At 47.8% G+C, this 18,064-nt stretch overlaps 1 protein-coding gene across 1 annotated transcript in view; it reads right to left on the bottom strand.

Annotated features, from left to right (window-relative positions):
- The window catches only part of DTX4 (deltex E3 ubiquitin ligase 4), a 59,342-nt gene extending 51,524 nt beyond the window's left edge, over nucleotides 1-7,818 (bottom strand). Inside the window, exon 1 of the mRNA XM_007519492.3 lies at nucleotides 7,089-7,818. Within this exon, the coding sequence (XP_007519554.1) occupies nucleotides 7,089-7,299 (211 nt within the window). The 5' untranslated portion in view covers nucleotides 7,300-7,818. The remainder of the gene's footprint in view (nucleotides 1-7,088) is intronic.
- Nucleotides 7,819-18,064: the final 10,246 nt, after the last annotated feature.

The following is an 18,064-nucleotide window of genomic DNA, read 5'->3' as shown; positions in this document are numbered from 1 at the left end:
TGAGGCCAGCACAGGGGTATATAGTGAGGCCCTGTGGAGAACACAGACACATTGTTGCACTGAATTTGCACACAGGGGAATTGGGGCGCAAGCATAGTGCCTGAGTATGTGGAAAGCAGAAACTTGAGCACAAAAAGGTGCACCCAGTGAGAGGAGTTTGGGTAAGGTGACCACACCTGGCGCTTCCAGCTGGCCAATAGGAGAGTGGCCCAGGTGTGATGTGTTAAGAGCTTAAGAGAAGGGGCTTCTCCAGGGCCCTCGGGTAACTGTGCCCAAGCTTTCTCTTCTATTTTCACTTTTGCACAAATCCTACCCCATAACTTAATTAAGGAAGATTTGGAAATCGCATACCTATCATAAGTATTCCCTTATAATTCTTTCTTCCCCCCCCCATTTTTAATGCTCTTTTGTTGTTGTTATTATTGTTATTGTTGTCATTGCTGCCATTGTTGTCGGATAGGACAGAGAGAAATGGAGAGAGATGGGGAAGATAGAGAAGGGGAGAGAAAGATAAGACACCTGCAGACCTGCTTCACCGCTTGCGAAGCCACCGCCCTGCAGGTGGGGGCCAGAGACTGGAACCCGGATACTTTACCCAGTCCTTGTGCTTTGTGCCATGTGTGCTTAACCTGCTGTGCTAATGCCTTCCCCCACCCCCTTATAATTCTTTCAAGCGAATTTCATGTCAGAGGCATGGAAGGGAACTTAATTCCCTCCTCTTATTCCACTTCCTGTCCAGGCCCTGCTCTCAGGAAGTCTATGGTGCTTCTCTGTGCTATCTGATGTGTACCAGTGTCTCCGCACTTTGACACGGGTGTTTTAACTCGAGCTCTTTGCCTGCAGTAAGGAGGCCTCCATGACACGCGGCGACTGGCAGAAGGCTTCTAGCTCCTTTGGCACTTGGTCATCAACCTCACATCTCTGGGTCCCCACGAGTCGCTATGGGGTGTGCCACCCAGTAGCCGACAGCCTAACTCAAGACAGATGTGCCAATGACTATTTGTAAAGCTGAAAATGCCACAAGGAGGATGCCAATAAAATGCTTGCTGGCCAAAAATGTGACCACACCCCACACATCTGAAGTCCCCTCCACCCACCAACTTCCAGGAGCCCTTTAGACTTCATGCCTCCCTGTTGTGTGTCTCTCATTGCCATGGACTTCTGGGCCTTCTCCCAATTTTCCCATCACACCCTGGCCTGCTCTTCCCTACACAGCCTTTAGATGCGAATTCATTTCCTCAAGGAAATCTTTCTGAGCTGCCCTGACCAGGTCAAATTCCTGGTCCTATTATTTTATTGCACTTATCTGGGGTGTGCAGATGCAGTCTAATTTATGAGATTAATCTGATGGGTGTCTGTCTCTTTCCCCGAACTCCCAGCCCCAGGAGAGTAGGTGTCCAGATGTTTGCCTATGCCAGGCAGTGTCCCAAGGACTTCAAAGTTATCAGTGGAGTGCACGGGCCAATGGTGGTTTGGAAAACATTGTAAGAAATGGGTGACAAACCACATGGGATTTGAAGGGGCAGGAGAATTTCAATAAAGCAAAAATGTGCCAGAAGGAGAGAATTTCAGTAGAAGGGGCCTTGTAGGGCAGAGGGTAGATAGCATAAGGGTTATGCAAACAGACTCACATGCCTGGGGCTCCACAGTCCCAGGTTCAATTCCCTGCACCACCATAAGCCAGAGCTGAGCAGTGCTCTGATTTAAAAAAAAGGGGGGGGGGAGCAGGAGGGTATAAATAGGAGAAGAGGGAAAATGACTCTTAACGTGTTCTTCCAGCTCAGACCCTGCTCTTGGGAAGTCTGTGGTGCTTGTCTGTGATGTCTGATGTGCGCAGTGTCTCTGCACCTTTGACGTGGGTATTTGTGGTGGAGGCTGATGCCACTCTAGAGCAAGGAGAAATGAAAAAGTGCAGGGGAGAAACCAGGAAAAGTGTGTTCCAACCCAGTCTAGAAGGCCAGGAAGTGATGTGAAGACAATGAAATAGCCAGGGAAGTTTGTTGACACTGAGAAGTGAGAAGACCTGGTGCTTGCTCCTTAATTAGTTCCAAGTGAGAAATAATGAGATTGTTTTGGCAGTGAAAATAAAAAGGCGACAGACAGGGAGGGATCCCACAGAGAGAGATGGCTAGGACTGAATCCTGACTAGCTGGCTGGATGCTTTCCAGAGGAAGTTCCAGGACCATTGCTTCAGAAACCCCTGGGTTTGAGACCAGAAAAAGCCTCTAAATTTTAGTCATGTGTGTCCTGGAACAGTCTGGAAATCTGCTTGTGAACAACCTCCCTGACTTCCTATATCTCTTGTTCAAGTTTTCACTTTTGGTCTACCTGTTCTGGAAGTAGGCTAGCCCTCCCTGGACTTTTCTCTCATCAAGACTATCAAGGATTACTATCGCTTAAGGGACCCCATAGTGCAATGAGGCAAGAAAAAGGCCTCTACTGGGACAGAGAGAAAGAATGCTCAGAAGCTAAAAAGGAAGAGAAAAAAAAAAAAAAAAAACAATAACTGTTTCCTGGGAGCTCAAATACCTGCAGCCTAAATCACCCAGGATGTTCTGCTTCCGGAAGAAGTGGAGACAGTCCTTTCCAGATGGGACCCAAGATTTCTTAGGCATTTTTATCTACATCTATACTATGTTACAACATATACTGTGCCAAAAATTCCCAGCCTCCCTTACCCATGCCCCTTACCCTTACTAGTATGTTCCAAGAGATCAGAGATTATAATGGCATTGTTGCTACATCCCATACACCTAGAACACTGCCTACTCAAAGCAGGTGTTCTAGAAACTGTCTGCCAAAGGAAGCAGATGTGGGACATCTGAGACACTGGTTTTGGAGTCTCCACTCAACCATGGCACTGACTACTGAAATACATTGAGCAACTTGAACAGTTCAACTTGTTTCCTTTCATATAAAAAAACGAGAACAGGAGGCTGGGCGGTGGCACATCTGATAAAGCACACATGTTACCATGTACAAGGACCTGGGTTCAAGCCCCTAGTCCCCATCTGCAGGGGGCAAGCTTTGCAAGAGGTGAAGCAGTGCTACGGATATCTCTCTCTCTCTCCCCCCTCAGTTTCTTTGTCACTACTCAAAATAAATAAGCAAATATATATATTTAATGGGAATAGCAGCTCCTTTCTAAGACTGTCTTGAGGATTAAATAAGACAATGTATGGGGAGTACTAGGCACTGTGAAGAGGCATAGGGGACCCCCCTGGGCCAGGTGTTAGTGCATCTGGTTGAGCCTATATGTTATAATGCACAAGGACCTGAGTTTGAGCCCCTGGTCCCCACCTGCAGGGCGAAAGCTTTGCAAGTGGTGAAGCAGTGCTGCAGGCATCTCTCTGTCTTTCTCCCTTCCCTCTGGATTTCTGGCTGTCTATAAATAAATAAATAAAATTTTAAAAATCCCTCCCCTCACATACCATTTGGTTAGCATGAAGCTTGCTCCCATCCCTCCATTCCTGTGTTCACACAGAATGGGTAATGATGTCTGGGAGCTGGTGTTGCTTGAGGTGGGGTACGTGAGGTGTTAAGAGCCTAAAATTCGGTTTCTATCAAGCCTTTTCATTTCTTCCTATCAAATCCTTCTTGGAGTATGAAAGACATAGAAGAGGCAAAAGTTGCCCAAAGAAAACTGATCTAGAAGAGGCCTCCCTCATACCATACTGGTTCTCTGAGTAGCATCAATACCACTATGGAAGCCAAGCTCATCCTCTTGAATCAAGGAAGGAAAAGAGCCAGAAGGAATTTAAAATAGCACTCCATTTGAGAGAGAGAGAGAGAGAGAGAGAGAGAGAGAGCCCTGAGCAGCTAATGGACTTGTTGCTCAGTCTTTCAGTCTTGGAGCACCTAGGTCATGTCTCCAGATGAGATGGTCTTTCCCCATCCTGCTGCTCAAAATGGCAGTCTCTAGCTGATGTGTTGGAAGACCCAGGGGAGTGCTGAACGGAAGCACTTCAGTCCTTGCCCTACAGCAGAAAGAGTTCATTTGAGTCAAGGTGAATGACCACAGAAGAAGAGGATCTTCCAAGGCTTCTGGAAGCAGCCAAGACCTGTGTCTAGCCTCTGTTGTCTAGCCCCTTCTTTCACTTTCTTTGAGATTCTCTCAGCTCCAGAAAGAGACAGGCACAGAATGCAAATCAACTCAGGCTCTGAGGTTGGAGGGAATGGGTGGGTGGGTGAGGGGGGAGCCAGGCAGACAGAGGCTGGCAGGAGAAGGGTGTCTGTGGCCTCCCAGTCATCTCCCAGGAGACCGGATGGATGAGGTCAGAAGCCCAGGGGAGAACAGAGTCAGGACTCACTTGGCAGCAGCAGAAGGGGAGGGTTGGGTGGGGAAGGGGACTCTGAACAACAAAACCCCCATGTCAGGAAATGTCTCCCACATGGAGGAGGAATCGCCTCTGGGCAGGGGATATCCAGCTCTCTTTTGTTTGTTGGTATTTTTGGTTCCCAGCTCCCAGTTCTGGCCTGAGGATGGTGGGGTATTTCATTCAACATTGCCAGAACTTGGCTGAGGTTACCTAGGAGCCCTGGTTTGAAGTCCCTACCCCATCGTGGCCTCCTCAGTGAGTTCTTATTGATGGGAACTGTGTCTGTGGTGGTGACAGGCAAGGAGGGGGCTAGGAGTTCAGACTTCCATGATTCTATTCTACAATGACAAGTTCTGTGACAGACTCAGCATTCCCTGGGACGTCAGCCCAGTGCTGTGGACACGCAGCACCGGCCCTGGCACGGAGGAGAGAGACATCCAGTTTTCACTGGCCAACTGGCCATTAGAAGGAGGAAATAAAACCTGAGCGATCTGCATCCTGTGGATTTTGAAGACCTCTAAGAACGTGAAACACACTCTAACATGGATTTTCACATAATATGGGCCTCTGGTCTAAAATCTGAGGAACCCTGGTCTAGAAAGATACAGCCCAGGGCTTGCATGGAAGAGGTCCCAGGTCCCACCTCCAACCTTACTAGGAACTAAAGTTGAGGGGGGATCTGGCCCTTACCAAATAAAATCAAGGGAATTCAGACTGGAATTCAACCACTAGCCCCCCAGGCAGGGGTCAGCTTATCCTCTGGAGACAGTGGTCAGGGTGGAGAGAGATAGTGTCTCTTTTAACTGCACTTTCTCTATAACTTCCACTTCTGTCAGAAAGAGCTCTTCCAACTGTGATCCTTGCTCAGTCTCCTGCTTATCCTACACAATCCAACATGATGAGATTCCCTCCCTTCCCAAATGGGGGACAGGGACTGAGGACCTTACAGTGTAGAAACTTAATCCGATAATCAGAAAATGTTATCACCTGCTGGTTCATTTGGAGCAAGACTGGAATTTCCTGTCAGGTGCTTTGTCAGGTGTTATGTGGGAGGAAGGGGAGGGGGAGTAAGTCTGTGGGAAATAAAACCCAGGGTCTCAAGCATGTGAATCAGAGGCTCAGCCTCTGAGCTATTAGCCCTGCCAGGCGTCTTAGTAGCTGCTATCTCTGCTCCTTCACTCCTTGACCCAGCTCCTCCGCCCTCCAAGCCCCCATAGAATCTGATGCCCCCACTGTCACAACCTCTATCTGAATTGCGCAAGCACATTCTCTCTCCTCCTCAGGCTCCCTTATTCCTCTTTCCCAACCTCCTCACATTCCTCTGGAGTTCCACTTCTCTACCTTTCCCACCAAGGTTTAAGCCCCTCCAAATACTAACACTTCTGGAATCCCAATCAACCAGGACCAGAGATTGCAGAGTCCTTGTTGGCAAAGGGGTTGCTGGGAGTGCTGACTAAAGCTGCGGGGAGTGTGTGGGGGGGGGGGGGACAGGGTGTAGGAGGGTGGAAAGATAGCCCTTTCCCATGACAATCCTAATTAACACACAGGTTCTGGGAGCTTTCCAAGAAGACTAAGTCGCTTACTCCAACAGCTGTTCTCTGACCCTCTTGGCCCCTCCCCACCACCACACCTGCCTCTCCCAGTTCCTTGGTTACACACTCTTGGAAAAGACCAGCTAGAATTCCAGAAAGCCACAACCCCCCAGCCCCATGGGTGGTGGATGAGAATTCCGCTGCTCTGGAGTACCAGCAAAGAGAAACCATTCTGCTCTGCCTTTCCCCCTCCATTGACACCCCCCCACACACACACACACACACTCACACACCCCAACCCCCACCCTCACCTCTCACCCCCATCCCTCACCTCCAGGCTCTCTACCTAGCTCAGCTCAGAGCTGGGTTAGCTAAGTGGCCACAGTGGCAACTTAATTCCCTTGAGGCCAGAGGCTCTCCTATCCCTCCCCTCCTACACTCCACACACACCCCAGTTGCAGGAGGAAGCTTGGGGACACTTTCTCCTGGGGAATGCTCCTCGTCCTCCCGTCCTCCTCCTCCTCCTCCTCATGGACAAAGGGAGCCTCCGGACTTCCCTGCCAGGCATTCCGGAGGGAACCGCGGCCGGCCCACCCCTTCCTCCCTTCATCTGCTCAGGCCTGTTGCTTCTGGAGCGCTCAAGGGAGTGCACAGAGCACAGGCGCTCGCCTGCTGTGGGATCCCCCAAACCTGGTCTCTCCAGCCCGGGGAGGCCGGGGCCCTTCCCACCCGAGACTAGCGAGAGGATCCAGGGATTCCCTTCTTCCTTCCCCCACCCGTACCCCCCCCCAATACACACCCCAGCGGTCTGGCAGCGGGAAGGCGTCCCATGGGGACATGTGCCCACCCAAGGGTGCCAGAGGCGAAACGGGGCCAGGGGCCACCGCTGCAAGATGAGGACAAGAAACCTTTTGGAGAGGCTGGGGTGGCCTCGATTTTCTACATGAATCCAAGCAGGGCCTCCAAGGACTTAAGGGGGAGGGGGGCGTGAGATAATGGGGAGGCCGGGGAGGGTTCCTAGGAGCTCGGTTTGCGGAACGGTTTGCACAGCCGCCGCGCACATTGGTGACATGTTGCATCGGCTTTTATTGCAGACGGTGGAGGTTAAGAGCATGGGGTGGGGAGGCGGGAACGGCAGGAGGGAGAGGGGCTGGAGGGCGCCCCCCTCCAGCACCACCCCGAGCTGCCACCGCGGCAGGGCTGGGTGCGCAGGGGCAGGGGCGGGGGGCCGGCTCACCGGTGTCCTGGCGGAACTGGTTCATGGACTGCAGGTCGATGATGTAGGGCGCGAGGCGGCTGTCCACCTGCCCCAGCACCACGCTGCCCCCCGCGCGGGGGCCGGCGCGGACCACCGCCTCGATGTGGTGGCTCACGGCGGGGCTGTAGGGACGCCAGCGGCCGTGCTCGTTCAGCCATTCCCAGACCACCACGGCCGAGGCCAGGAGCATGGCGAGCCCGGGGCTGCCGCGGCTCCTCCGGCGCGGGTAGCGGTGGCGCTGCGCTGCCCGCCTCCCGGGCCCGGCGCGCCCGATCTCCTCCGCTTCCTCCTGCGCCGCCGCCCGCGGGCCTCGACCGCGCCCCCGGCCCCGCGCCCCGCCGCCCCGGGCAGCCTCAGCTCCGGCCCATGGGCCCCTCCGCAGCCGCGCATCCACCGGGGCCCGGAGCCCGGGGCCGCCTGGCTCCGACTTCGCGCCGCCGCCGCTGGGCTCCGCCGCTGCAGCCGCTGCTCCGGGGGGTCGAGCGGCTTCATGCAAATGCCCAGCTCGGCGCAGACAGGCCCCCGCCTTGCAAAGCCTCCCGCGGGGCGTGCACGCGGCCCGGGCCCCGGCGGCGGCGGCGGCGGCGGCGGCGAGCTGGGGGACCCAACGCCCGGCGAGAACCAGCCCTCGCACCAGTTGCGCCTGGGGCTCTGCAGGCGCCGGGGTGGGATCTCGATCGCACGAGCTCGCTCGGAAGGGCACGGCGCGCGCCCTCCCCGCCCCTCGCCCCGCCCGCAACACCGCACAGCCGCCCGCGGGGCCCGCAGAGCCCGGGCTGAGCGCGCCCCCTCCCGGCCACTCGGCTCAGCCGCTTCCAGAGGGAGTCGATCCTCGTGGGCGCGGAGCGAGGGAGGGAAGCAGGGAGGGGACGGGGGTCCCCTGGTTCCCGCAGAAAGAAAAGCCACCACCTGTGACACTGCGTCCTCCCGGAAATAGAATTCTTATCTTTCATTCATTCATTCATTCATTCATTATTATTTTTAATTTTTTTCATTATGATTATTTATTGGATAGAGAAAGCCAGAAATCAGGGCCAGGTGGTGGCGCACCCGGCTGAACGCACACTTTATAGTATGCGAGGACCCGGGATCCCCACCTGCAGGGGGAAAGCTTTGCAAGTGGTGAAACAGAGCGGCGGGTGTCACTCTGTCCCTCTCCCTCTCTATCAACCCCCGCCCCACTTCCCTCTTGATTTCGGACTGTCCCTATCCAATAAAGAAATCATCAAAAATGATAAATATATTATTTTTAAAAAGGAGAGAAAGGCAGAAATCAACAAGGAGGGGCAGGGGTAATAGAGAGGGAGAGAGACCGCGAGATAATCCGCAGGCCTGCTTCACCACTCGCAAAGCTTTCCCCCACCCCCACCCCCACGGAGCTGGGGACTGGGGCTCGAACCCGGGTCTTTGCACATTGTGTATCTTGTGCGCTCAACCAGATGTGATGGGTGTCCGCGGTGCGAGCTCCTCGGAGAAGCACGGTGACACCCCGCAGCAGGTGCACACACATGCAGCGCTCCTGCTTCTTGCACACCCCTCCGCCCAGTCTCAACCTGGGCTCCTATTACATCATCGTGGTCTACATCCTCAGCTGTCCATCAAGGAAGCACAGCCACGCCCCCTGCCCTCTGATGGCTCCAGTTGCTGCATTGGAACTCACATGACCCCTGTTGGGTCAAAGTGACCCGTGTGGGTCAGTGACCAAATGACCACATGCTGGTGACTGCGCCACCCCAAGTCAAAGAGACACTGCAATGGAAGGAAGCAATTTGGTGAATGATATTTGTGTGCATGTGTGGGTACATGTATGGATATGCACATATATGTGTATGTGTGCTACTATGCAGAGAGCAAGTGTGTGCCCCTCCTATTCAACATTACAACAATCAAAAAGACACACTCCAAGATGATTTTTCCCTGTGTATTCTTTTTTAAAATAATTTTAAATTTTTATGCTTTATTTATTTATTATTGGATAGAGACAGACAGAAATTGAGAGGGGAGGGGGAGATCAAGAGGGAGAGAGAGAGAGAGAAAGAGAGAGAGAGAGAGGCAGCCCTGCTTCACCAGTTGTGAAGCTTTCCCCCTGCAGGTGGGGGCCAAGGGCTTGAACCTGGATCCTTGCACACCATAATGTGTGCACTTAACCAGATGCGACACTGCCTGGCCCTTTCCTGTGTAGTCCTTTTAAAAAATATTTTATTTATTTTATTAATTACTGGACAGAGACAGAGAGAAATTGAGAGGGATGGGTGATAGAAAGGGAGAGAGATAGAGAGATACCTGCAGAACTGTCACCACTCGTGAAGCTTTCCCCCTGCAGGTGGGGACCAGGGCCTTGAACCTGGGTCCTTGCACACTATAATGAGTGTGCTTAACCATGTGTGCTACCGCCTGGCCCCTCCTGTGTAGTTCTAGTGGCATAATGAGAAACTAAGACAGCCAAAGTTTGATTTGGCTTGTTGGGGTTATTTTTAATTATTTTGGATGACAAACTAAAATTAACTCAAAGAACAGGTTGGCAGTAGTATCACATGTTAAATGTGGCAAAAAAAAAAAAAATTAAGGCATTGTTTTCCTGAAGGCAACAACATAAAACAACGGATTAATATAATCCAGAATCAGGATAGAAATATGGGAAAGTGGGAGTCGGGCGGTAGCACAGCGGGTTAAGCATATGTGGCGCAAAGCACAAGGACCAGTGTAAGGATCCCGGTTGAACTCCCGGTTCCCCACTTGCAGGGGAGTCGCTTCACAGGCAGTGAAGCAGGTCTGCAGGTGTCTGTCTTTCTCTCCCTCTCTCTGTCTTCCCCTCCTCTCTCCATTTCTCTCTGTTCTATCCAACAACAACGACATCAACAACTACAATAATAAAAAAACAAGGGCAACAAAAAAAGGAAATAAATATTTAAAAAAAGAAAAGAAAGAAATATGGGAAAGTAAAACTTGATAGTGTTAGGAATTAGGACTATGAATATATTTGAAATTTCTCTTTCATAAAAGGATGTAGCCTTTTTCTTCTTTATTTTGGAAGTCTCCCTGTTGTTCCCCTTTTGTGAATTTTTTTTCTTTTTTAAGTTTTATTTATAAAATAGAAATATTGACAAGATTACAAGATAAGAGGGGTACAACTCCACACAATTCCCACCACCAGAACTCCATATCCCATCCCATCCCCTGATAGCTTTCCTATTCTTTATCCCTCTGGGAGCATGGACCCATGATCATTGTGAGGTGCAGAAGGTGGAAGGTCTGGCTTCTGTAATTGCTTCTCCGCTGAACATGGATGTTGGCAGGTCAATCCATACTCCCAGTCTCTCTCTTTCCCTACTGGGGCAGAGCTCTGGACAAGTGGACTCCAGGACACATGGTAGGGTCATCTACTCAGGGAAGTCAGGTTGCAATCTTAGGATCATCTGGGACCTGGTGGCTGAAAAAGAGATAAGATATAAAGCAGAACATATTGTTGACTAATCATGAACCTAAAGGCAAGAATATTGCAGATTGAGAATTGAAGTCTCCCTTTTGGAAAAAGCTACTAGGTCTATTTTTGGTATATTCCAAGGGGCCCATGTCTTTACTAGTTTTTGCCTGAGCCTGCCATCTAAAATGCAGTAGACCCAGGTTACTGTCTAGAGAGATGGTGTCATACTTAGAAAAAGGACTAGTAAGCTGGATCAGGGGAGAGTGTAGCTCCCAAATATGATAAAAGTATATAAATATTGCTAACTGTAAACCTATCAATTTGAACATTATTTCTTTTATGAACCTATATGTACTTATTTGCCAAAAAAAGAAAAAGAAAAAAATGCTGACTGCTTTAATTGTTTAGATAGTTCTCTTTATATTGGGCATGGGGTTAATTTGCAAATATAATGAGTACCATCCCTGCCCTGTAACATGAATACTGACACTCATTACTCTTTAATTTGCTTACAAATGATTGGTAAATAATGCTGTTGTAATTAAAGTCAAAATGCCTCCCTACCAAATTTCAAAGTATTGAATTCTGAATTTTTATAATGTTATTGTCCCTTTCTTTTTTTTTTTAAATTTAAGAAAGGATTAACAAAACCATAGGGTAGGAGGGGTACAACTCCACACAATTCCCACCACCCAATCTCCATATCCTACCCCCTCCCCTGATAGCTTTCCCATTCTCTATCCCTCTGGGAGCATGGACCCAGGGCCATTGTGGGTTGCAGAAGGTAGAAGGTCTGGCTTCTGTAATTGCTTCCCCGCTGAACATGGGCGTTGACTGGTCGGTCCATACTCCCAGGCTGCCTCTCTCTTTCCCTAGTAGGGTGTGTCTCTGGGGAAGCTGAGCTCCAGGACACATTGGTGGGGTCTTCAGTCCAGGGAAGCCTGGCCAGCATCCTGATGGCATCTGGAACCTGGTGACTGAAAAGAGAGTTAACATACGAAGCCAAACAAATTGTTGAGCAATCATGGACCCAAAGCTTGGAATAGTGGAGAGAAAGTGTTAGGGAGGTACTCACTGCAAACTCTGGTGTACTTCTGCTTTCAGGTATATATTTTGCAGTAGTTTATAGATACGTGTGAAGATATGCTCTCTCTCACAGAAACTGGTGTATATCTAGGTTTTGGGACTTTGTTAGAAAGTGAACCACCTGAGATGAAATTAGAGTATACTATGAAAGGAAAGGTCTCACCCGAGTAATGAAGCTGAAGGGTTGTCATTCCACACGTGAAGTCTCTGGACACAGTCTGAAGTGAAGCATGTTGAGGTAGCAATCCTTGTGTTGGTTAGGTTGTGATCGGCAGATGCAATATTATTTGATATGGATTGGGAGAGGCATACGGGAAAGTGGGCCTTATCCAAGGGTTACAGGACTGGGGGAAGTAGAGGCTCTATAGTGGAGATGTGAGGTTCCTGCTGTCTTAGGGTTCCAAAAGACAATCGATAGTTAATGTTATCATCACATTATTTGATAATTGGGTTAACTTTGAAAAGTCCTTTTGTTATGGTTTCCTGTACAGTACCCAGTATCTTATATATAGCTGTGCTATTGGATGTTTCTTATCTACTTGGTCTAGGCTTTTGAGAGAGTCTGCATATCAAATACACAGCCTATATATTAAAAAGATTCAGTTTGTGTTTTGAAAAACTTTGAGACATACAATTAATTTTACCCCTCTCAAATTAATTATCTAGTGATTTATATGTCTTCATTTTGCTAGGAGTGTACATAAACACCATCCCCACCACCAAAAGACTGTGACCCATCCCTCCCACCCACTCCCTCCCCCCACTGGCCCAGGAAGCTGCATGTCTACCCCTCACCACAGTGTTTTTACTTTGGTGCCCTACTTACAATTTGGTCAGGTCCTGCTTTTAGTTTCCCTTTCAGATCTTCTTAGTCAACTTCTGTTGATGAGTGGGATCATCCCATACTCATCTTTATCTTTCTGACTTAGCTTACTTAACATAATTCCTTCTAGCTCTGTCCAAGATCGGTCAGAGAAGGTGGGTTCATTGTTCTTGATAGCTACATAGTTTTCCATTGTGTATATAGACCACAGCTTTCTCAGCCACTCATCTGTTGTTGGGCACCTGGGTTGCTTCCAGGTTTTAGCTATTATGAATTGTGCTGCTATGAACATAGGAGTACACACCTCTTTTTGGTTGGTTGTTATGGAGTCCTTGGGGTATAACCCCAGGAGAGGAATTACTGGATCATATGGAAGGTCCATGTCTAGCCTTCTGAGAGTTTTCCAGACTGCTCTCCACAGAGGCTGTACCAATTTACATTCCCACCAGCAATGTAAAAGGGTTCCTCTGTCCCCACATCCTCTCCAGCATTTGTTGCTGCTGTCCTTTTTGATGTATGCCATTCTAACAGGAGTGAGGTGGTATCTTAGTGTTGTCTTAATTTGCATTTCTCTGACAATCAGTGACCTAGAGCCCTTTTGTGAATTTTAACTGTCGAGTTTTCCATTTCTCATATCTGTTCATCCTTCTTTAGCTCCCTCCTTTCAGATTTCTCCCTCTTTCTTTCTTTCTTTCTTCCTTCCTTACTTCCTTTCTTTCCTTTTCTCTCTTTTCACCAGATCACTGCTCAACTCTGGCTTATAGTGGTGTAGGGATTGTACCTGGGACTTTAGAGCCTCAAGCACAAGAATCTCTTTGCATAACCAGTAGGTGCTGTCTACTCATGCTCCCTGCTCCCTCTTGCTTTTCTAAAGCAAAGAAGACCTACTGATGAAAAAATTATTTGCAGAGTGCACTGCTCTGCTATGTGCATGACCCAGAATTAAATCCAGCTCTTACTGCATTAAAGGAAGCTTTGATAGTGTAGTATCTCTCTCTCTCTGTCTCTCTCTCTCTTTCTCTCTCTCTCTCTCTCTCCCTCCGTCCCCCCCCCCTCTCAAAAAATAATAATAAGCAAATACAAAGCAAAGGAGACTCTAGAAAACGTAGTCTTTGGGTCTCCAAAAAGCACTAGGTTCAAACCTGGCCTAGAATTTTGTTCTAGATGGTAAGACCTAGAACTTTTTAAAAAATATTTTACTTATTTATTCCCTTTTGTCGCCCTTGTTGTTTTCTATTGTTATCGTTGCTGGATAGGACAGAGAGAAATGGAGAGAGGAGAGAAAGAGAGGGGAGAGAAAGATAGACACCTGCAGACCTGCTTCACCGCCTGTGAAGGAACTCCCTGCAGGTGGGGATCCGGGGGCTTGAACTGGGATCCTTCTGCCCGTCCTTGTGCTTTGGCCACATGCGCTTAACCTGCTGCACTACTGTCCAACTTCCAGATCTAGAACTTTTTCCCTGCATAACCTCCTGATCCTCCAGTAAACATGTCCTTTAAGGTCAGCCCTATCAACTAACTCAACACTATTTATTAAAGTGATACATTTTAGAATTTGAAAGACAAAAGGGAAAGTAGCAATGAGTACCTCTATTCCTACCTAGCAAGTGACTCAGTCCAATCTGATGGCAAGATTTAACAACTTTAAGCAACCCTCCCCCACCCCACCCACCCACCACCACGGCATCCTTAACATGACCAACCAGAGGGAAATTTAGCTGAGATCCAAAGGCTAAGTCTTTCCTATAACATACATACATCACACAACAAGGTTGAGACAAGGAATAATAATATAGGAAAGCAAACATTTGCCATCCTAAATATGTCCTTGGTAAAAGGCTAATTTCCTGGGCAGGCCTCTGAAGGTAGAATGGAAGTTGTCTTTGAAAAGAGCCTAGGGCGGTGCATAGCATAATGTAAATGCAGGTGGTTCTCACACCTGAGGCTACAAAGTCGCAGGTTCAATCCACCGCCCCCCCCCACACACACACACTCCCACTCCTACCACCATAAGCCAGACCTGAGTAGTGCTCTGATTAAAAAAAAAAAAATCCTGGAGGCCAGGTAGTGGCACACCTGGTTGAGTGGTTGAGTGCACATGTTACAAAGCTCAAGGACCTCAGTTCAAGCCCTGGTCCCCACCTGCAGGGGAAAGCTTCTCAAGGAAGCAGTGCTGTAAATGTTTATCTCTCTCCCTCTCTATCTCCCCCTATTCTCTCGATTTCTGGCTGTCTCTACCCAATAAGTCAATAAATGATTTTTAAAAAGAAAAGATAGTCTGAATAAATAACAACCGATCTCCCTCATATGTAGGGACTTAAGATACAAAGCCAGGGGGAGTCAGGCGGCAGCACAGTGGGTTAAGCGCATGTGGCGCAAAACACAAGGACCTGAGTAAGGATCCCCACCTGTAGGGGAGTCACTTCACAGGTGGTGAAGCAGGTCTACAGGTGTCTAACGTTCTCTCCCCCTCAGTCTTCCCCTCCTCTCTCCATTTCTCTCTGTCCTATCCAACAACAATGACATCAATAACAACAACAATAATAACCACAACAATAAAAAACAAGGGCAACAAAAGGGAAAATAAATAAATAAATATAATTTTTTTTTAAAAAAGATACAAAGCCAGGGAAGCAACAGGGTGAAACATAGATAAACCCATATTCCTTGCCTGCATGTCTGAGGTGACAAGAGGGAGAAGGGGGAAGATCAAAATAAAGCAGAGAGCTCAGTGCCCCCAGAGAGATGACACTCTGGTGATAGGTGAAGTGTGCTAACATATATTTGGGGTAGATAGAAGCTGTACCCCTGAAATACCTACTATCTTCCTAAATGATATGTGCTCAGTTTATTTTTACCAGAGCACTTTTCATCTCTGGCTTATAGCAGTGGTGGCAAGGATTAAATCTGGGACCTCTGAGGCCTCAGGCATGAAAGCTTGGTACATTTCCAGTTGTCTTATCTCCACTAACAATAATAACAACAACAACAACAAAATTAAGAAGAGAGATTTACATATAGACATCTCTGTGAAGGGTGTCTCCCTGGAAGGTCAAACTGTGGTGTAAACAGAACTTAAGTCTGCCTACACATGTCTTATAAATGTTTCTTTTTAATCTTTATTTATTTATTGGATAGAGACAGCCATAAATTAAGAGGGAAGGAGGTGACAGAGAGGAAGAGAAGCAGAGAGACACCTGCAACACTGCTTCATCACTCGAGAAGTTTTCCTCCTGCAGGTGGGGACCGGGGGGCGGGGAGGGGGTCCTTGAATCTGGGTCCTTGCTCTCTATAATGTGGGCTAAACCAGATGCACTACCACTTGACTCCATAATGGTTTTTATTTTTCTGTTTCTTTCTTTCTTTTTTTAATTTATAAAATGGAAACATTAACAAAACCATAGGATAAGAAGGGTACATTTCCACACATTGCCCACCCCCCAGAGTTCCATATCCAATCCCCTCCCTCAGTAACTTCCCTATTTTTATCCCATTGGTAGTATGGACCCAGGATCATTATGGGGTGCAGAAGGTGGAAGGTCTGGCTTTTGTAACTGCTTCCCCGCTGAACATGTGCGTTGGTAGGAAGATCTACACTCCCAGCCTGTCTCTCTCTTTCCCTAGTGGGGCAGGGATCTGGGGAGGCGGGGCTCCAGGACACATTGGTGGGGTTGTCTGTCCAGAGAAGTCAGCTTGGCATCATAGCATCTTTTTAATAACCTCTCTGATAATCCTTTTGTTCCATAGTCCTCTGGATTGCTACAATATTTTAGCATGGTGTTTAAGACAATATGATGAGTTACTCAACTTTTTGGGGTCCTTGCCTCATACACCAGGGGTATATATACTATTAATATATTTCTCTTTACTTTTAAAAAATCTAATCAGGCTTCCTGGTGCTTATTTGTCCAGTCTCTGAAGAAACTAGAAGGGTAAGGCATGGTTTCTTTTTGAGTACCAACTGACAATGTCAAAGTGTCTCCATGTGGAAAAAAAAAAAAAAAAGATTGGAAGAAATGGTAACCTCAAGTTTTCTACTGGAGTATTTTTAGTTGCAATTCTGAGACCCAAAATGTGAACACCCTGGGGATTTGCTAGTAATCTGAATAGGTATCGATCTAGAAATGATATCAGCGATTATTTAAGGGAACTATGGAAATGTCAGGAAGACAGCAAACCCAGACATTCCATGGTAAAAGAAAAAAAAAACCTTAAGTCAGATAGCAGGGACATTTACCAAATACCTGACAGATAATTTAAAAGGTGATTGGGAAGCAAAAAGAAGTCTGGTCCAATCTATGCCTATCCTGGTCTTGTATCAGGTCTTCTTGGTCTGCCCTGTTAAACATGATAAGGTGTTACAGCAGAACAGATATGCCTGCAGACACATGTGATAGTTTGTACAGTCTGATTCATTTGCAAAAGAAAGTGAAAAGGTAGATAACTTGATACTCTTAATCACAGCTGTAAAATACATATATTTTGACAAGCTATAGTTTATTCATAATGACCCACTTGCCAAGAATTTGTCATTAGATACCAGTAGTTGTTGTAGACTACACACACACACACACACACACACACACACATAAACATATATTGCTTCCAGGGTTATCGCTGGGGCTCACTGCCTGCACTGTGAATACACTGGTCCTGGAGGACATTTTTCCCATTTTTTTGTTGCCCTTGTTGTTATCGTTATTGTTATTGCTGTTGTTGTTGTTGGATATAACAGAGAGAAATTGAAAGAGGAAGGGAAGACAGAGAGGGGGAGAGAAAGACAGACACCTGCAGACCTGCTTCACCACTTGTGAAGCGACTCCCCACCCCTGACAGGTGGGGAGCCGGGAACTCAAACCAGAAATCCTTGTACCGGTCCTTGAGCTTTGAATCACGTGCACTTAACCAACTACGCTATTGCCCGGTCCCCCATATATATATTTTTATCATCCCAATATTAAATAATCTGAATCATAACACCCCAGAATATCCTCAGACATTTTTAGGACTCAAATTTTCTCTAATTGCCTCCTGTTGGTACCCGTAGGCAACATAATAGCCTTTCATTAATGATGTGCCAATTTGGAACATGTCAGCTACAATAAAACCTCACTAATTAAGAATTACTGGAATGCAGTTTGAATTATTCGATAGCATACATTTGGTATTTTGTAAGAATGTGATCACTGCTTATCATCAAGGTGCAAGAAAAAGTGATTCTTTTCTTCTCCTGTGGCCATAAAGATAACATTACTTTAATTTTTATCAGTTGCCTATTGCTTTGGAGTAAACAGCTCTAAATTTAGTGTCTTAAAACAGCAACACACACACACACACACACACACACACACACACACACAAAACAGGCGTTCATTTTCCCCATGAACCTGCAAGGGCAGAGTCCTTGTTATACATGAAGAGCAAAGCAGCTAGAAGGGAGGTTGGAGGCTCACTCACTCACAGATCAGGTCCCTGTGCCTGTTACCTGGGAACTCAGCTCAAGCAACCAACCCAGGCACCTCCACACAGTGTCTCCCTGCTGACTGATTTCATTGCACCATCAAGACTGGGTTCCAAATGGCAGTGACTCAAGAGAAAGAGCCAACAGACGTTGCAGTGACT

This window comes from Erinaceus europaeus, chromosome 17 (assembly GCF_950295315.1).
Source record: "Erinaceus europaeus chromosome 17, mEriEur2.1, whole genome shotgun sequence".
NCBI lineage: Eukaryota > Metazoa > Chordata > Mammalia > Eulipotyphla > Erinaceidae > Erinaceus > Erinaceus europaeus.
The sequence above is the reverse complement of the archived record's forward strand: the minus strand, read 5'-3'. Positions and strand labels throughout refer to the sequence as shown.